At 30.9% G+C, this 18,927-nt stretch overlaps 1 protein-coding gene across 7 annotated transcripts in view; it reads left to right on the forward strand.

Annotated features, from left to right (window-relative positions):
* Acap2 (ArfGAP with coiled-coil, ankyrin repeat and PH domains 2) overlaps positions 1-18,927 on the forward strand; it is a 130,216-nt gene that overhangs the window by 79,811 nt on the left and 31,478 nt on the right. For 4 of the 7 annotated variants that reach the window (XR_009228068.1, XM_058583575.1, XM_058583572.1 and 1 more), the window contains 6 exons: positions 2,272-2,346; positions 7,781-7,893; positions 12,692-12,712; positions 15,747-15,798; positions 17,266-17,366; positions 17,971-18,076. Coding sequence is in view for 5 of the 7 variants with exons in the window: in XM_058583575.1 (XP_058439558.1) it covers positions 2,272-2,346; positions 7,781-7,893; positions 12,692-12,712; positions 15,747-15,798; positions 17,266-17,366; positions 17,971-18,076 (468 nt within the window). In the remaining 2 variants the exon portion in view is untranslated. The remainder of the gene's footprint in view (positions 1-2,271; positions 2,347-7,780; positions 7,894-12,691; positions 12,713-15,746; positions 15,799-17,265; positions 17,367-17,970; positions 18,077-18,927) is intronic. The other 3 variants (XR_009228069.1, XM_058583573.1, XM_046457899.2) reach the window with 1 other exon arrangement.

Raw genomic sequence — 18,927 nt, forward strand, 5'->3', positions numbered from 1 at the left:
TGATTCTATAGCAGAATCTATATGCATGGGTTAAATGTGTAACAAAGGAAGAAATTAAAGGTAAAAATAATCTTATGCTATAGATTTTATCTGAGGGTACTAAAAAGGAGAATGTAATAATAATGTGTCTATTTTTAAGGACACATAGCTGGATTTATTTTTAAATTTCTTATATTTGAATAATTGAGTTTTATTGTTCTAACTTGCTTTCATTTTTCTAAAAGTTATATTTTGGTATTTGAATAGTGACATTTTAGAACCTTAGAATTATGCAGCTGAAAAATTTTCATTGCACACAGACATATTTGGGTATCTGTGTGTTTTAGAATTAAGTGTGTGCATAAGAATATTATATGTATAGAAATTATTTTTTACTTTTGATCAGAATTTTATGTTAAATATGTTTGAAGTCCCCCCCCCCCTTTTTGTTGTTGATACTGGGGATGAGCCCCAAGGCCTACAGTGAGCTAGGCAAGTGCTCTAGTACTGCACCACACCTCCAATCCCTAGGGACATTGTTATTTATTGATTGATGAGTTTTCTTGAACTTTTTAGGTGGTATTCTTTCCCAAGATGGTTCAGTATACTTTTTGAAGGGAGGTGATTAAGGATGAAAAACAGAGTCTAGGGAAATTGGAGAAACAGAGTGAAATGAGAATTGCAATCACTAACCGACGTATGTGTGTGGGATGCATGTGGAGATGGTGTGGGGGCAGTATGGCAAGTATGGCTTGTGCTGTGAATCACACATCATCTATATTAGCTTTCGAAAGAAAGAACAAGTCACCAGACTGTTAACTATGTGCCCTGTGTATATCAGTTGGGATAAGGTTTGTTTGTAAGGGATAGAAAATTGAGAATACAGTAGCTAACACAGAATTTCAATTCTTATAAAAGAAGTCAAAGTCTTCTAAAAGTCAAATGCATGGTATGATAGCCAGTCACTTGATTCTCAGGATGCAGATGTACATAGTTTGCTTCTATCTCATGATTCAAAGTGACTGATCAAGCTCTAGCCATCATACTCAAAAGACCAGTTAACATCAGAGGAAAAGGGAAAGAAAGACACATTCTGCCTCCTTAAGGACATTTCCTTGTACTTGTTACTTTATATACCTCCCAATGGCCAGTGCTTAGTCATAAGTTCACATTCACTACAAGGAAACCTGGGAAATACAGCCTTAATACCAGAATGCTATAATTTGGGGGTTCTATTGTTAAGGAAGAAGAAGAAAGTAGATATTAGAAATAGCTGGTCTTTTTTTACCATATAGTGGGGAGGTAGGGTGTTGTAGGAAGATATAGACAGTACAGGCTTAGGGGAAGGTAAGGCCTTCCTAGGTTCTAGGCATTCCTTATAATTTAGCATACACTGGACTGTAACCTTACCGTACATTAAATATAATTTATAAAGACTATGAATTAAATTGGAGTTGACAAATTGAAATCATTATATATTTTAGACTTTTATTAATTTCAGTTTTACTTAATTTCCTCCTTGTTACCCTCACAGACATCAAACAAATTTGTAGGCACTTGAAAAGCATCTGATAAGTCACACTTCTATAGTGTGTGGGGGATAATATGGCCTGTTTGGAGGGGGCAGGTTAGGATGTTCTTTCAATAATTCAGTGGTAGATAATACCATCTAAAACTCAGGGATTACTAATTATTTATTAGTATCATCATCATCATCATTGCTTTTATTTAGTTAATTGTTCTATACCTTTTAGATTTGCTTATACTAGTAGGAAGCCAACTTGAAATCATGAAGCATCTTGAATGATGAGGCATATCCATTATTATGAACTTGTGGAAGCTGACTGCACTAATTTAGCTGCACTACTTTTTGCTGTTTGGGGAAAAATTACCATTGTTTCTTTTTTATAACTTTGATTATAACTTGCAGAATTTACTTGAGAGGATACACAAGCAACTTAAACTAGAGTAATTTTTCTTATTCAAGGACTTGACACATCACTGCAGGGGCCAGGAGGTGGCCTCCTATCATGTGTGCTTGGCACCTTGACTGTACTTAAAATTCTTTTCCTTGCTGAGACATGGATCTTCTCGAAAAGGATTTAATACCATAAAAATAGGAACTTCTACTTTAAAGTTTAGCTAAAATACCATTTTAGGTAAACTTAAATCGAGTGACATATTGCTGTTTATCAACAAAATAACTTGGAATATGGTTTGGAAAAATGCTTATACCTCTTCTTTTCTTTGATTTTTTTTAAGCCTACAATTTTTCTTTTTCTACTTTTACAGTTAGATCGACTTGTTGTGGATGCAGCAAAAGAGAAAAGAGAAATGGAGCAAAAACATTCCACCATTCAACAAAAGGTACTTGAGAGGAAAAGTTTAAGAAGATTAATTTCCATTTTAGTTGGTTGTTTAATTAGTATTGACATAAGCAAGGTACCTTAGTGTTGGAACAAATTCTTTGCATTCTTACATAATTCCTTAAATTTTCTTTTCACAAAAAGTGAAATAGTTTTCGGATATTAAGGTATATGTTTTATTATCATTTCAGAACAAAATATTTTAAAGTCAGGCTCTTAAACCAGTTTATTAAGAACCTAATCTCTCAGAGCTTTAACTAAATTAAAAGATGGCCCTTAGCATTTAAAACAGTATTCATTTTTTGGGTACCACCAACCTTCTATGAAGTGTGTGTGTGTGTGTGTGTGTGTGTATGTGTGTGAGAGAGAGAGAGAGGGGTTGGGTGGGGTGGGGTGGCGTGTGCGTGCTCAGTTTCAATGTTAAGGACTTCCCAGGGCCAGTCACCCTAGGCAGCACTCCCACCTCATGTGGTGCTGAATGATGTTTAACTTGCATAGCTTGTTAAATTTCCTACTATACTAGCTAAACTAGTATTTTTGAAAAATATGTTTTTAAAAATGAAATTTCCAGTATTAAATAGTTTTCATTCCTTCATGCTGAAGGAGTTGGGTGTGACATGCCTGAAACTCACCCGAATAATATTTTATATAGTCAATAATGTTTCTTGGGAAGCAATCTGAAAATAAAAGGAGAGAGAAATTGAATGCAATAATACAAGTATATGACAAGATGCTTTCTCCCTTCTTTAAATCTGTTCTTTTGGTATTGATGAGTAAATGAACTTTTGTTATGGTTTATTTAGAATTTTGAATACTGTAGACTTTATTTGACATAAAAGATGTTAATGGGAAAAAATAAAAACAAAATCAGTAATAAAAATAAGGAAAATTTGATGGATTATTTATGCTAAAGAGAAATCATATTTTAAAAATAAAGAATTTTTTTTTCTACCAGACTATCTTTAAATTAGTTACTTCCAAGTTATTGTCAGATGAGACTTTATATTTTCTTTAAAGTTAGATTAACTTTTGGTTGAGTAACTTTAAATTTGGTGAATAAAAATTCTGTATATTTAGTAGGTACAATATCATATTTGGATGAACAACTTGTTTTAATGACATTCCCATTAAAAGATTGTTAAATACGGAGACCAGTCATTTTTATTTAAAATGAAAGATCATGGTGTTTGTAGAAATATGAGAATATTTGCTTAAGTTAAATTATTTAATGGATAGTTTATATCTTTTAATATCTTTCCCAATTGAGTACATAATTCAGTGTTGTACTGAAGGACCCAAACTGGTTAAGTTTTAAATCTGAGATTAATTTAATTTAAAACATATACAACTGTTTTCCTTTAAAGAAAATAGTGGTATTTTTGCTAATTATAAATACTTACTTTTTTTCTGCCCTTAAATGCTGACGCAAGGCTGCATTACAGGTAAAAACAAAACAAAACACACACACACACACACACACACACACACAAAATAAAAGAATCTAGTCAACTAAAATTTAAGGGACAGTATATCTAATGTAATTATTTAGAATTTTTAAAGAATTGCTTTGATGAGTTGAAGAAAAAATGATGGCAAGGACATTCATATTCGCATCTTAGAGTATATGTAACATTTATGATGGATTTATACCTAGAAGTGAAACTGTATCAGAGAGAATATGTATGTTCACCATTAGTAGATAATGCTGAACTGTTTTTCAATGTTGCACCATTCTTGGCAGGCAGTACTGAGAGTGTACTGTGCTCCTTGCCATCTCATTGTATTGAGAGGGTTTTAATTTTTTACCCATTTAGTGGGTAGATAAGGGCATCTCATTGTGGTTTTAATTTATACATCTTTAGTGACTAGTGAGTTCAATTCCCTTACCCTGTATCTGTTGGTCACTTGGGAGCCTATTTGTGAAATATCTATTAGTCTTTCTCTTTTTTTCTGCCAGGTGGCTTGTTCTTCAAATCCTTTGTATGTTCTGGATATATGCCCCTTTGAGGCATGTATATGTTTTGAATTTTCATATAGCTTTTCAGTCTTACGTTTGGTGCTTTTTGTGTCTTATTCAATAAATCCTTCCCATCCTAAGATCATAAAGTTCTCTTCTGCATAGATTTGTTTTTCATGCTTAGATTTCTAATCCATGTGTAATTGGGTTTTTGTATATAATGGTAGGTACTTTTACTCTTCCATTGGTAGCTAGTTGATACAGATTAGTTATTAAAAAGTTTCCTTCCACACTGTTTTGTCGTATAGCCTGTGTTATACCTCATGTTCCATATATCTGAAGCTGTTTTTCAGGGTCTCTATTCTGTTAGTCTTTTTGTCTTAATTATGCCAATACTATGCTGTCTTAGACATAAGCTTTATAGTAAGTCTTGATATGTAACTTTCTGACTTCTTTTTTAAAAATGAATCACACTAGTTTTGCATTTCCATGTAAATTTCAGGAGCCCCTCTTCAGGTTCCATAAAAACAGCCTTTGTCATTTTGATTGAGATTACATTAGAACTACAAATCAATTTGAGAGAAAAATGATGTCTTTGTTTTATAATATTGTTTAATTCATGACTGTGTTGTGTTCTCTATTTCCTTTTTCTTTTCTTTCTTTCTTTCATAAGGTTTTATGATTTTCTTGTATATTTTGTTAGATTTATTCCTAAACTTAGATTGCATATTTTTTTGTGAATTTTTTTTTGGGGGGGGGTAATAGGGAATGAACCCAGGGGTGATCTACCACTGAGCCAAATCAGAGTCCTTTTTATTTTTTTATTTCAAAACAGGGTCTCACTAAGTTGCTCATGCTGGCCTTAGTCTTGCAATCCTCTTCCTGCAGGCTCCTGAGTGGCTGAGATGACAAGCATGTGCCATCATACCTGACTTTGGGTTGTTTCTTTATGATGTATTTCCTATTCGTTCACAAATTTACTATTTGTATTCATGTATTATGAGGAAATGAAAGATCAGAACAAGATTATCACATTTGTCCTTACAACATTATGGCTAGGTAAATAATAAATTCAATATTACAATCCTGGACCACTTTTCCACATTATTTTATTTCTTTTCCTCAGAGAAGTCATTAAGAAATGTCAGGTTGTGTTGCTTTGATCACTAACAGTTCTGAAACTCTTTTTTTTTTTTTTTTGTTATTGTCTAAAAATTTATTTTCTCACTGTTTCCTTCTGTTATTATATTAGGTTAAACTTTATTTTTCTGTAGTGATTTTGCAAACTAGTAATCTTGCTTATTCCCTTTTAATAGTAATATATATCCCTGGATTATTTTGAATGTTATGTGTACAAAATCTTATCCACAAGTTATGATACTTTGTTTCAAGTCTTGTGTGTGTGTGTGTGTGTGGTTGTTGTTGTTGTTGTTATTGTTGTTGTCATCTTTTGGCTAGAATCTTTATCATAATCTCAAAGGTAAATGGTATTAATGGTCTGTCTTGTCTTGCTTGCAATTTCAATAGAAAAGCATCTTTTAGCTTCCCTTCTATTCCTGGAACTCCACATGAAAGAGCCAGTCCTCCTGATAGCAAATGCCCTCAAGGTGAAAGTGGAATTCCTTGCTGTTTGCCTGTTTGGCTTCCAGTTTTCATTTACTTAATCTTTTGCCTTTGGATATTCCTTCCTACTTGTCAGATCACTAATAGATTCAGAGATATTCTAACAGTGTATGTTTCACCCAACATTATTAATTGCTTACATTATGAATTCTTTTACATTTTAAATACTGTAATCTATTACATTTTAGGTACTTTAAATATTAATAGATATTGTAGTAATTAAGACAGTTTGTCTCAAGAAATAGAGAAATAGAGAAGCACTTACTTGTAATGCATCGCACATCCAAGGAAGACTTTTATTTTATTTATATTTTTGCATCGCTGGAGATTGAACCCAGGGCTTTGTGCCTAGAAGGCTCTGTGCCTCCAGCTCCATTATTTTATGTTTTAAGTAGCATCAAGGTTGTTAAAAAAAAGAATTGCAGATGTTACACATAAAACCTTTAGAATGTTACATAAGTCAATTATTTCTATTACTATCTTAAATCTGATCTGCATAATTAAATAGATTATGGCCTAATATTGGGGATGTGGCTCAGTGGTAGAGTGCTTGCTTAGCATGTGCAAAGCTCTGGGTTCAATCCCCAGCATTATGAAGTAAAAATAAAAGTAAAAAGTAAATTATAGCATAAAATAAATTTTAAATGAAGAAATTGAAGTTTCTCTAATTTGTTTTTCAAGGAAAAAGGAAAAAATGTAATGACATAGATTCTGCTTCATTTTATTATTTTATATTATGTCTTTTTATGGTTAAAGTTTGAAAGATATCAGATTTATTTAATTTTTAAAAATCTGAACTCAATCTATTCCTTTTCACATCTTAGTAGACAGATTTAGAAGGCTCTTGGGTGATTCTCACTCTGCCTCCCCTCCAATGCAGGTCCTTCACATCTCAGCTCTCAGCAGGTGGTCATCCAGCCTCTGCCAAAATGTTTCTCAAGACAGGTAGCATTCTAATTTTAATCATTGGTGCAGGAGTGACTTTGAAAGTTCTGAGACTGATTTTTAGAGTTTTAAATTTGATGTGAGAGGAGCAATCTTGCAGTTTTATCGAAAATACTTCGGAATTTACTAGGAAATATTTTAAATAATTGGATTTCTGATTTCCAAACTGTGTGAATCTTTGGAGGAGAACTGAAAGTTTGAATTGCATTCAAATATAGACTTGAGTTATTAGAATGATTGGACAAGACTATGAGTGATTCCATAGTCTTCAAAAAAAAAAAAAAAGTGAGTTTAATATCCCCACTTCACACTGTGGTCTTAAGGTCTTTCTTCTTTGCAAAATCAAATATTATTTTAGGAAAAAAATTTCATAATTCTTTTATTTCTGAACTTCCTAAATAGTAGAGTTATTACTCCTATTAGATTAAAAAAACTGCCATGGTAGCAATATATTTAGAAAATAGTGGTAGATTTAAATAATCACATTTAAATATATCCATAGTTCTTTTAAAAATTAACACATATCACTATAAAATACTGGGATAAAATGAAAGCAGTTTTAAACATAACATCCAGTGTAATATTTAGTTGTTGGCTTTGTCTGTTTGTATGCTTATTATTTTTACTTTCAATACAATTTATATTGTTTTCACTTTTACTGTATATTCTATATAATCATCTGTTTTTACACCATCATTACACATCAGTCAATTGAATTGAAATATTTTAATATGTTGAAGCATTCCTCAATTATTAAGCATTTAGTTTCCCCTACCCATTTCTTATCAATATTGTCATAACAGTTTTTAATAGAAACTAGTTTTCCCCCCTTTTGAACTTTTTCCCTAGGATACATTTATTTTTCTGTATAACATAAATCACATGAACTTCTATGTGTTATTTCGTCTAGGATTTCTCCAGTGATGATTCCAAGTTAGAATACAACGTAGATGCTGCAAATGGCATTGTTATGGAAGGATACCTGTTCAAACGAGCCAGCAACGCCTTCAAAACTTGGAACAGGTAATATACTTGAAATGCTTGTCTTGCTCCTTCCATATTTGCAGTTTTCTGACTTTCTTTGTGATCTGGCAACTCTTTCTTTATAATTCTAAGTCTGTAAATTCCATAGTTCATAGTTTCAGTGTTCATTGAAAAAAGAAGGCTCGCAGAAGCAGGTGAAAAATGAAAAGGTTAATTCTTAATTCTAAAATTCAAGCAAGGCTTAAAGGAGGAAGCAAGGAGAGTATTTATAATGCTTAGTCTATAGTGACTAGATAGATCATCACAATAAATTTTGAATGTGCGCTACCTCCAATATTTGTTAACAAAATAGATTGCAGTACAAATTATGTATTGAATATAATTGATGAATAGAATAGGTGAGAGCTTTTTTTCTTTTGGTTCCTCCTCTCTCTGATGTTTGTATAAATTTTTACTTAGTGTTGCCTGAGGAATTTTATTTATTTGATTATTATTATTTTTTGTACTGGGCATTGTACCCATTGAATCCAGAATGAATGTATAAGAAACTACTTTTTTTCTATATATATAAAACAAAGCAAAATAATTTTAGACCTTAAAGCAGCAAAAGATTGCTTGACTTAGAATCATTCTTCTGAATATCAGTGATCTTTTACTCAAGGATAGCCACCTTACTCCCAACAAAATGTAGTCAGAAAATTTTGCAATAATTTTGACTAGTGTTCAGATTCTGGATAATTGATTTACTATTATATTCTTGGTTGAAATGTACATATTTTATTACTCAAACAAGGTATGAATTCATGTAGTGATAGAGAAGGTTGTTTTTTTTTTTTTTTAAATGGGCATTAACAAAATAAATAGACTTTCCTTGCTAAGTATAATTTAGTATACAGTTTTGCCAATTTAAATAGAAACGTGTAATGTTTTATTGTCCTAGTGCACTTATTTTTATTTCTTAGGGTTGAGGTTATATAAAAAAAATTCATCAGTTCTTTTCAGATGTCAGTGATTTATTGAGCATTTGATATTTCCCAATTCTTAAGTGTTACTTGGTTTTATTTGGAATAATTTTCTTTATATAAGATTAAATATAAAGTGGAAAGTAATTATTATATTCAATAGTAAACCTCTTTAAAATAATACATGAATATAGGAGGTCTAACTAAAGTTATTTGGTTAGAAATGTTTCTAATTTTTAAAAAGTAAAAATGAAGACTTAAATTATGTTTTCCAAGCTCTAAAAATTAATAATATTTTGAATTTTTTAATGGAAAATTTCTTTAGCTAGACTAGGAAATTTTAAAAAATAATGTGATTGGTGAATCTTTAAGTAATAAAGATTATTCCACCAACATGATTTTAATATATAATGTTAGAATTGATTTTAACTTTCAGACTTCAAAACAACCTCCTTAAAGTTTGACAAAATGAAATTACAGTAAATACATAGAAATATAGTATCATGTTAAGAAAAGAAATGAACTTCCATGGAATATTTCAGTGAGAAATGGTCTCAGACTGCAAGTACATTAAGTACATTTAGGGCAGTAGAAGAAAATTAATTTTGGTTTAAGTGTGGACTTTTTCATTTTTTTTAATGAATTTTATTAATTGACATGGATATTAAAATACAAATAAAATTGAATAGTAACTGTTAAATCCTCAATTGTAGACATGTTGCCTACAATTTGCAAAGTGGAAAAAGACATTGCCTTTGGAAATTAGGCTGCTTTTTAGAGGAGGTACCATTTATATGTAGTGATAGTTATTGATTAAAATTGTAGATTATAATTTAACATCCAAATTTTCAATAAAGAAATGGACCTTTAAAGAAATGGTTGAGAAAGATTTATTTAGCTCACAGTTTTGGAGGCTCATGTTGTAAAGTTGGGTGGCCTCTGGTGAGGAGCTCATGATGGATGGTATCACAGTGGCAGGAGTGTGCCCAGATCCTATGATGAGATGAAGCCAGAGAGTAGGAATGATCCAGTCTTCTCTTTTATAACAGCACACTTTCCTGGGAATTGACTTAGTCCAAGAGACCAGCATCAATTCTTTTCCCAGTGACCTCATTACCTAACACTGGGTCCAAACTTTTTTTCATTTTTTGGTACTGGAGATTGAACCCAGGTTTGTTTTACAACACTGAGCTACATCTCTAGTCCTTTTTTATTTTTTAATTTGAGATAGGGTCTTGCTAAGCTGCAAATGCTGGCCTGGAAATTTGTGATCTTCCTTCCTCAGCCTTCTGAGTCTTTGGGATTACAGGCATGTGCCACCTCACCTCAATACTGCCATACTGGGGACCAGGTTTCTAGCACATAAACCTCGGGGGGGACAAATCATATCTAAATCATAACAATAAGGAATTCTATGAAAGAAAGAAGAGAGAAGAACAATCTATTAAATGTTATTTAGAATTTCCTTCTGCTTTTTAATATTACAAATTTAGAATGTATCTAAATTTCTTCAATGAGATTTACCAAAAAGTCCAGTCTCAGGAAATACTTACAAATAATTTTTCCTTTTTCATGTTTGGCTTAGAGTCTGCCCTCCTTCTCTAATTAGTTCTCCATTCAGCTTGATTTATTATATTCTGTTGGCCTCTGAGTAAGACTATGTACTTGTGATATTTATGCCTTAATTTTAAAAATATCTAAGAATCTAGCTATTCAGATATAAAGCTTTTTCTACTCACTGCTTCTGTTTTTTTTTTTTCTTTTAAGGATTGTTTAATTAGTTTCAGGGAATTTTTTTTTTTAGTTTCTGTAAGGTACCAAACATATAATAATTTTATGGAATTATGGTATGTAGATATTCCTGAAGAGTTTTAAAACCTTATCTATCCTTCATAAATTACATCTTTTTTGAAAGAAATATTCTATTATATGAAATTTAACATTGATTTATTTTGTTTGATGTGACTCAAATTGCATAGGAATTAAAAATTTTAGATCATATATGGATTGCTGAAATGATTGGTTTTTAGATTTCTAATTTCTGATGTCTCCAAATTAACACCTCCATAATAAAGTTGGCCCTACATATCTGTGCATTCACATCCATGAATTCAACCAACTGTGGATCAAAACTATTTGGAGCTGAGTGTGGGGGTCCATGCCTGTAATCCCAGGATCTTGGGAGGCTGCCACAGGAGGATCACAAGTTCAAAGCCAGTCTCAGCAATTTAGCGAGGCCCTGTCTCTAAATAAACTATAAAAAAGGTCTAGGGCTGTTGCTTGATAACTGAGCACTCTTGTGTTAAATCCCCAGTACCAAAATACACACACACACACACACACACACACTCACAAGTATGTGAGTATTTGGGAAAAAAATTAAGTTTACACTGTACATATACAAACTTTTTTTTCTTGTCATTATTTCTTAAACAATACAGTCTAACAACTATTTATATCGAGTTTACATTATATTATATATTTTAAGCTATATAGAGGTGGCTGGGAGAGCCAGGCAAAGTGGCATGGATGTCATCCCAGCTACTCAAGAGGCTGAGGTGGAGGATTGCTTAGCCTAGGAGTTTGAAACCAGCCTGGTCAATATAGTGAGATTCTGTCTCTTAAAAAGAAAATTAGGGCTGGGGATGTGGCTCAAGCAGTAATGTGCTCTCCTGGCATGCGTGGGATGCTGGGTTCAATCCTCAGCACCACATAAAAATAAAGATGTTGTGTCCACCGAAAACTAAAAAATAAATAAAAAGAAAATTAAATATGTGTGTGTGTGTGTGTGTGTGTGTGTGTGTGTGTCTTTATATATGTACTTAGGGAGATGTGTAGGTTATGTAAAGAACCCAAGCATCACAGAATTTGATATCTGAGAGAGAATCCTGGAATTAATCCCCCACAGATACCAAGGGACAACTGTATATATTTTCTGAACACTTGTGTAGTCGGCTACAATTATTTTTCCTCATCAAGTTACTTTTTTCAATATGGCAGATTCACTTCAGGCTTAGCCTAGTGGACTGCTAGAGCTTATGTTTTTCTTGTGCTCTTCATAATAAATAGGAAAGATGAGAACATGGAAAATAAGTAAATGTCAGCATAATTTATTTAGTAATAACTTGTGAAGATTAATAAAGAAGCTGAAGTCTTTTGAACTAGAAAATACACCTAAGAACATAAAAGTTTTTAAAAGCAAAGTGTTCTATGCACTGCTGGTATAGATATGTTTTGTTTTTGTTGCCTTTTTGTTTTAAAATAAATATAAATATACATCAATTAAAGAGGAATCATACTTAATATGTGGCCTTAGAGAATCTCTGCTGTCATTTGATGAAAATGAGTCTGGGCAGGTGGGAGGCTTTTTTGAGTAATCTCTGTGATCTTTGAAATTCTTCATTAGTGACTCCACTTTTCTGATGAAAAGTTTCTGTTTGTCCTAGGTTTATTTAGAAGTATCTCCAGTGATCATTTCCCTTAATTTTTAGGAGCATCTTAATAAGATGTGGCAATACTATCTGTATTTTATAGTCATGATCATAGAGTCAGAAAATAACAATAAAGAAGTATACTAAGTCCTACCAGAACTTTTTGTAAGGTAATACTTTGAAGCAAGTTTTTGAATATTTCTAAAATATTAGCATTTCAGATTCCTAAGAGTTGGAATTAATTCTACAAATGCTTGTGTTCATAATAAAATGCAGTAGATACTTTTGACTGTTTTGTTAGGTTATAAGCTTAAGCTTGTTTCTTTAATTCTTGCTTTATTTTCGTATCATGCTAGTCCTTTGCTTATTTTGCACATTTGCGTTTTCATTCTTTTACCACCTTTCCCTTATGTTTTAATCCTGCCCCATTTTTTCACATGACAGGAAAAAGCCCGATCATATCAGGTACCAAATGGCTTCCTTCCCTTTGCCCTCATCTTACTCCAGTTTCTTCTTTGGCACGAGAAAGCTCATCATTAACCTGCATTTCAGTAGGATTACTTGCAATGGATAAAAAGTCTCTCTATATTTTAAATTGGGAAGAAAATATAAGCATTTTATTTGAGAAATGGAATTATACCTTTTAATTGCCCATATCCTCAATTTGTTTTAATCTGTAAAAGAACATTTGATGTGTTTATAATTACCCAAAGTTGCAGATTGAGTAATATGAATACATTTAGGTCATATGTATATACACACAATCATGTATATGTAAATATGAAATAAACCAGCAAACTCTTCAAAAACCTGTGTAGTAATTAGAATTAATCCCTTTGGTAACAACCATATTATGTTGAAAGAATACATTGTCAGTCCCTAGGTTTTCTTTGTTTTCCACATTTTTCTCTCTGTGAAAAAACAAATTGAATTTAAAATAAAGGTGCATATGTATTTAAGCTTTTATTTTATTAATTGTTTACTTGTTTGCCACCTATATGAATATGCACATGAACCCATCATTTGTATAGTTTTTAGTAATAAAGCTTCTACAGATTCAGAAGTTTAACTTTTATCCATGTTTTTATTTCAAGTGTGGTTCTGCATCAAACATGGTAAAAGATATATTTATATATGTGTATATAAATATATATGTATATATATTTATTGCCCATATTTTGTCATCTGGAAGCTTTTATTGATATGTAAAATTTAATATTTAAATTTTAATAAATTTTAGTATTTTGATCTATTTATACTCAATTTGAGACAGATATAAATGGTATCTTATTGTTTTATTTTAATGAACAATTTTTTGTTTTACACACTGTCTTATATTTTGTTTGGCTTTGTGCTCAGTTTTTTAACTTTGTAGAATACTGTGTAATATTGTTAACACAAAGCTTTCCAAAGTTTCTCTCTTCTGGATTTAATTATTTTTAGAAATACTTTCAAGTTTCTTAAATTATTAAGTATTTTTTTATATTCCATAGATCATGAACTGTTTGTCTCATATTTATTTTTCTGAGAAATATTAAAAGCAACTAGGATTATTCTGTCAGAATAATAAAAAAAAATTTACTTATCTGATTAAAAGTTTGGTCAATTTTAGATGAGTATATAGTTAGCTCTTTTTATTTGTATTGGCATTTAGGTGAGATAGTGTCACAGGTGTTCAGATCTTTTTAATTAATTTTTTTTTCAACCTAGGATATACTACATGCCTTTTTATCCTTAGGAGCTGTCAAATTCAGATGAATTTATTTTGTCTTTACTAAGTGTATAAAACCTGATGATGTGAGACTGACATCTAGAAGCAGATGAATGGTAGGGAAACAGGAATTCAAAAGTATATAGGGTCCATAGAATTAATAATTGGGAATGGCCTCTGACAAAAAAATACAAGTTTTTATGTAGTATCTTGTTATCCTAAGATGCAGTAGGTGAAAAGACATTTATTTTTTGAAGACCTCAGAAGCATGAAAAGTTTACATGGTTTATATGAGTGTTTTTCCATTGGTTAATGAAACAATGTAGTTTTTATCAAATTATATAATAGAATCATTATGATATAAAACAAGATTTTTAAAAAAATATAGCTTATCCACCTCTTTCAAATGATTTTTGCAGAGAGCTCTTCCATCAGTGTTAGAGATGGTTTCCATTGCATGTCATCCCATGTGGCAGGGCTGCACCATTCTGTGTGTGTAGGTGTTTCTTTTAACATTTCTAACCAGCTATCTGTCCCCAAACCAAGGCACCCAGAAGTTCTTCCTTTTCTAGACTGCCTCTTGATGATTTGGATCTAGAGGCAACCCACATTGTTTTGTCTAGATGCTTATTTAACAAATCTCTGTATTTTAATAATTAAAAGGTTATACCTTTTTAAATGGTGAGAAAACCTAATGATCTATCTAGTAAAAGTCCTAAAAATGAAAAAGCATCTCCTAATAATTTTCTCAGCTTTGGAGAAGTAACTAAATTTTTAAAAATAGAAATTCTAGATATCTAAAGATAATTTTCTAGTGCTTTGTATTAGTACCAACGAAAAGGTAGAATCTCTATCTGCTAATAGATTAATAACTAATGTTATGATAAAAATCATCTCACATGAAACTAACTTTAAAATAATGACTCAAGTTTTATTAGTGTTTTACCTTTCATGCTTAATGAGAAGTTTTGCTTCCTTTTGTGAATGGCTTTTGGCTGTGATTTTTTTTTTTTTTAATAAGTCTTTAGGTCTTTTTGTTGTTTTAATAAATTAGAATTAGTAAGTATGGCATACAAAGCTTAGCTTTTTCTTCTAAAGAAAATTGCAATTAAGTTGCTTTCCTGATAATTTACAATAATAAGCAGAACCATATAAATAGCTGGGTGAATTGTTTGTAGTAATAACTTTGATTGTTTTGCTTTGAAGTATTTTATATGAAAGTAAGACCATGTTAATTGGTGATTATCTCCTGTTTGATACTGGTTGAAAAGGATTAGTTTTCTGTTTTGCTTATCAAATTAACACTTGCTGAATTATCTCCTGAAAGGTTGACAATAAAGCAGCATTTATTGTAATGTTTTAATGTATATAAGTGGATATTTATATTTGTATTATAAGTTCATTTTAACATTATAAAGAATATAATTATTTGGGGGGAAGATTCAGTTATTTTTGAAGAACCTCAAAAAACTGTTAATTTATACTTTAAAACATTTATTATTTGGTGATATTATAAACAATAACAGCTTTTGTTAAAATATAAATTTATGACATAAAATAAATCAAAATATAGCAATTTTACTTTCCTAATCGGTGGTTTTAAGATGCTTGTTTTGTATCTTCAGTAGTTATTACATTTTGCTATTGGTTTATATTAAGCAAAATAGTACATTTCTCAAAATGTAATTATTATAAACTGATTTCCAGTGTTTTCCCAATATTTCATTTCTACCAAAACCAGAAGTAAATCCTGTTTATGAAAACTTAATCTATTTTGTCTTTATTTAGACGCTGGTTTTCAATACAGAATAATCAACTGGTTTACCAGAAAAAGTTTAAGGTGGGTGGTAGTCCTCAATTTTTTAAAATTCTTTATCTGTTTGTTTTGGTGAGCACTGAAATCCATAAATACCTATGTATAAAATTATTGTGTATTAGTTTTATGTTTGGGCATGTATAAGAAGACTCTGGTGTGGAAACTATAACATTTGACCCTTAAAAGCAGAGTGACTTTGAATTTTGAATTCTTAATTCCTAGTTTTGAGATGGATTTTTCTGTGCCCTACCTAGAATTGTTACTTTCATTTCCTTATGTCTTTGTCTAGTTGTATGATGGAAATACCACCACCATTGCATGGCACTGTTTTGAGACTGAAGGAGAATGTGTCTTTTTTTTTTTTTTTGGTACTGGGGATTGAACCTAGGGATGCTTAATCACTGAGCTACATCCCACTTTTTTATGTTTTATTTTAAATTAGGGTCTCACTAAGTAGCTGAGGTCCTTGATAAATTGTTGAGACTGGAATTGAATTTGTGATCTTCCTGCCTCAGCCTCTTGAGCCACTGGGATTACTGGTGTGTGCTGCTGTGCCTGGCGAGAATGTGTCTTTTAAGAAATATCATCTTAGGGCCAATGGTGATAATCTTGAAAGGTTAAAAATAACATTAATTAAAATGCAAGCTCCAAGTAATTTAAATAGAAACCCTTCAATCTATTAACACTGTATTTGTACGTTTGTTTTTCTGAACCTTGTTTTAAGGGTGAAGTATTTTTACTTTTAGAAAGGCATTCTGAGATTACTTAAGATTTGAGAATATTAACAATTATTGAAACTATTTGTTAATTAATGACTTGATTTTCATCTAGTTAGTTTTTATGAATGTTATTCTGTAAACTGTAAATTTCAAATATATACTGTAGTCTTGAGATGACATGTGAAATTTTACTTGCTATGTTCTATAGTAACAGGTTAGTATTTTATAAATTCTTTAGCTAGTTCATGGTTTCTTCTACTCTGATAAACTTGATTTTGTGTTATTTATTAAACACTAGGAAGTGATAAAATATTTCTCATTTTCTTAGATAGTTTAAGAAGGATTTATAAATGTCTTACCTTTGAGCTGTCTAAAACATGAGTCGTTAAAGGCTTCTCTTTTTTTGGGAAAGAAGCTTTAAAAAAAGCTATAAAAGTAATATATGAGTGGAGACTAAGAGAATAATGGATATGAATAAAAATGGAAGAACATTTATTAAGTATCTACTAAGTGTCAAGCATTGGACCAATCTCTTTATATATACTGCTTCACTTAATCTATGATAATTTGGGGAGGCAGATAAAATAATTAATAGGACAGAATTACTTCCATTATTTTTATCTGTGTCAATAACCTCATCTGTATCAACAGTTAAGATAAATATAAATCTTTACAATTAGATCATTTACTCTAATTAATATTTTAATTGTTGGTGGTAGTATTATTTAAAAACTAAGTGGATAAATGTGTAAGTTTTGTTTCCTTATTGTAGGATAACCCCACGGTAGTAGTTGAAGATCTCAGGCTTTGCACAGTAAAGCATTGTGAAGACATAGAAAGACGGTTCTGCTTTGAGGTAGTCTCTCCAACAAAGTAAGTTGTTCTGTAGGATTTCAAAATTGCTTTTATTTTCTGTAGTAGGTCTTAAAAAACTTCCCAGAATAGAGAAATTTGTGTTTGATTCATGAGTGTGTTGAATAAAAAAAAAAAATGTTTTAAAAATAAGTGTCAATAATTAATGATTACAGATATTACAAGCAGATACTTATGTAACTCTCCCTTTATTTCATATTCCTTGAAATCTGTAAAGATTATTTATGTGCCCATAATAAAAAATTTTCAGCTGTTATGATAATAAGATACAATCACATATCAACCATCATTTCATACTGTCTCCAATTTAAAAAATGAGTGTTAAGATTATGCTAAATTTAGAAGTTTATTTACTTTGACTTAATGTGCAGTGATGAATGATTTGTTTTCAAGAGATAATTCATTTCATTGGTACTTTGAATTCTTTTAAAGGTACTTAGTCCTAAAGATATATAAAATAAAACCTTTCAACAGAAATTATTTTTTGCTAAATTATTAAATAGCAAAGTGGACAAAAAGTAAAGCTATATGTTTCCTTTGTTTTTCCTTTTCTTTTTTTTGGTTAATTTAGTGTCTGAAAAAACAATATTTTATTTTCTTTAAGGAGTTGTATGCTCCAGGCAGATTCTGAAAAGCTGCGCCAGGCATGGATTAAGGCTGTTCAGACCAGTATTGCAACTGCTTATAGAGAAAAGGGTGATGAATCAGAGGTTAGTGGAAGTGTTATTTTGTCTAAAAGCTTTACATTTTAGTTTCACCTTTATATAATTATAACATCCTTTTTTATGGAGGATGATTTTATGTAATTTAAGTTAATTTTTTAAAAATCTAGATTCAATGTCTTTTATTTCTCTTTTTTCATTATCACTCTTTTATTTATTTATTTTTGTTTTAATTAGTTACACATGACAGTACAATGACCCTGACATATCATTCATTTCAATCAGATGGAATATAGTATCTTATTTTTCTGAGTATACAGGTTGCAGAATCACAATGGTCATGCATTCACATATATACACACAGTAATAATAATGTCTGTTTCATTCTACTATCCTTTCTATCTCCCCAACCCCTTCCCTCCCCTCCCATCACTTCTCTCTACCTAATTAATCTAGGGTAACACTATTCTTTTTTTTTTCTCACATCTTCATTCATGTATTTTGTGTAACAATGAAGGTCTCCTTCCACCATCCATCTTTTATTTCTCTTGATTTTATGTATCATTTTATTTTGATATTTGAATATATCTTTGTTTTAATATTTGAATATATGTTCCAGGTTGGAATAAGGCATTCTAATATCTTGGTTTTTCCCCAAAATATTTTACAATTTTAATTAATAATAAAATATAATAATTATCACGAAAGGTTTTTAAGGTTAAAACTGAGTAAAAGCATAAAAGGAAAATGAATCATTGTCTCTTTGTTGAAGGCTCTCTGGGAAAGATAAACTGAATATACAATTGTGGGCTATACTCTGGCTTCAGTTTCCCAAAGAATCTGCAAACTCTTTTGGGCAAGGCCACGCACGAGTAAATCTTGAAAAATGAAACTCATTG

Source organism: Marmota monax, unplaced genomic scaffold (assembly GCF_021218885.2).
Source record: "Marmota monax isolate L192 unplaced genomic scaffold, Marmota_monax_Labrador192_F-V1.1 WCK01_AAM20220418_F8-fsc00052, whole genome shotgun sequence".
Taxonomy (NCBI): Eukaryota; Metazoa; Chordata; class Mammalia; order Rodentia; family Sciuridae; genus Marmota; species Marmota monax.